The sequence below is a fragment of the Neophocaena asiaeorientalis genome, unplaced genomic scaffold (genome assembly GCF_003031525.2).
Source record: "Neophocaena asiaeorientalis asiaeorientalis breed wild unplaced genomic scaffold, Neophocaena_asiaeorientalis_V1.1 scaffold407, whole genome shotgun sequence".
Classification (NCBI taxonomy): Eukaryota; Metazoa; Chordata; class Mammalia; order Artiodactyla; family Phocoenidae; genus Neophocaena; species Neophocaena asiaeorientalis.
In genome coordinates, this window is record NW_020174060.1 from 1059086 (window position 1) to 1059927 (window position 842).

Consider the following 842-nt stretch of genomic DNA (forward strand, 5'->3'; position numbering starts at 1 on the left):
GGTTGACCTCTTCGGTAAAGGGACGCTGCTGTATTTACCACAAAAGGCGCACTAACAACCCCTTTTTCCAGTGGTGCTGGTGAAGGGCCCTGGGTGTGGCACCAATTTTGGGGTACAAGAAGGGACGCCAGCCCGGGAGGCCTGGTTCCTGCAAAAAGAAGGTGAAAGCCGGGCCCAAGAAGTGAGGATGCGATCAGAGCTTTCCGTCATGGTAGGTATTCTTGTCCATGGCGGTTGCCAAAGAAGCAGATACCCACTAATCCTACCGATGTCCCCTGTTGTGCTCGGGCTGTTTGGCAGCGTTGACCAGCGTGGCTGAGTGGGACCGCCGCTCTCTGGTCATGGCCTCTCCCAGTGAGCACAGAGGAGGAGCCCCCAGGAAGCTGAGCGGCAGGGTAGGATTCCTGGTATGAAGATTTAGAGGTGACAGCCTCATACAGACGCCTTGTTGAGTTAGAACACTGGCGTTACGGCAGAATCCTTACACCATCCCGCTGAAGTACTCTACAGGAGAGGGGGTGTGCACATATTCATGTCCTGGGGCGTCTACAGATTGAAGCACCAGGCCACCAGCTGGAAGTGAGAAATGCCTTTAAAGTTGTATTTTATCTTAATGGATTTTTGCATTTCTGCTCTGTAATTAGTTGAAATAGTTTTAAAAATTCAGGTCAAATGTGTAATTTTTATCCTATGAATTTGGATGCACCTACTGCAGTATTTTGAACTGACGGTACTAGACTCTCTAGTGTGTTGTGAAATCAGCTTAGTGGATGTTTTTTGTTTTTTGTTTTTTTAAATAGAAGAACAGAATAAAAAAGTAGCTTGCATAGTAAGGGTGAGTA

The 842-nt window shown here is 47.7% G+C and overlaps 1 protein-coding gene across 1 annotated transcript in view; it reads right to left on the minus strand.

Annotated features, from left to right (window-relative positions):
• The window catches only part of RHEB (Ras homolog, mTORC1 binding), a 47955-nt gene extending 47612 nt beyond the window's left edge, over positions 1-343 (minus strand). Inside the window, exons 1-2 of the mRNA XM_024754507.1 lie at positions 267-343; positions 60-148 (exon numbers count right to left, since the gene is read on the minus strand). Of these exons, the coding sequence (XP_024610275.1) occupies positions 60-148; positions 267-343 (166 nt within the window). The remainder of the gene's footprint in view (positions 1-59; positions 149-266) is intronic.
• Positions 344-842: the final 499 nt, after the last annotated feature.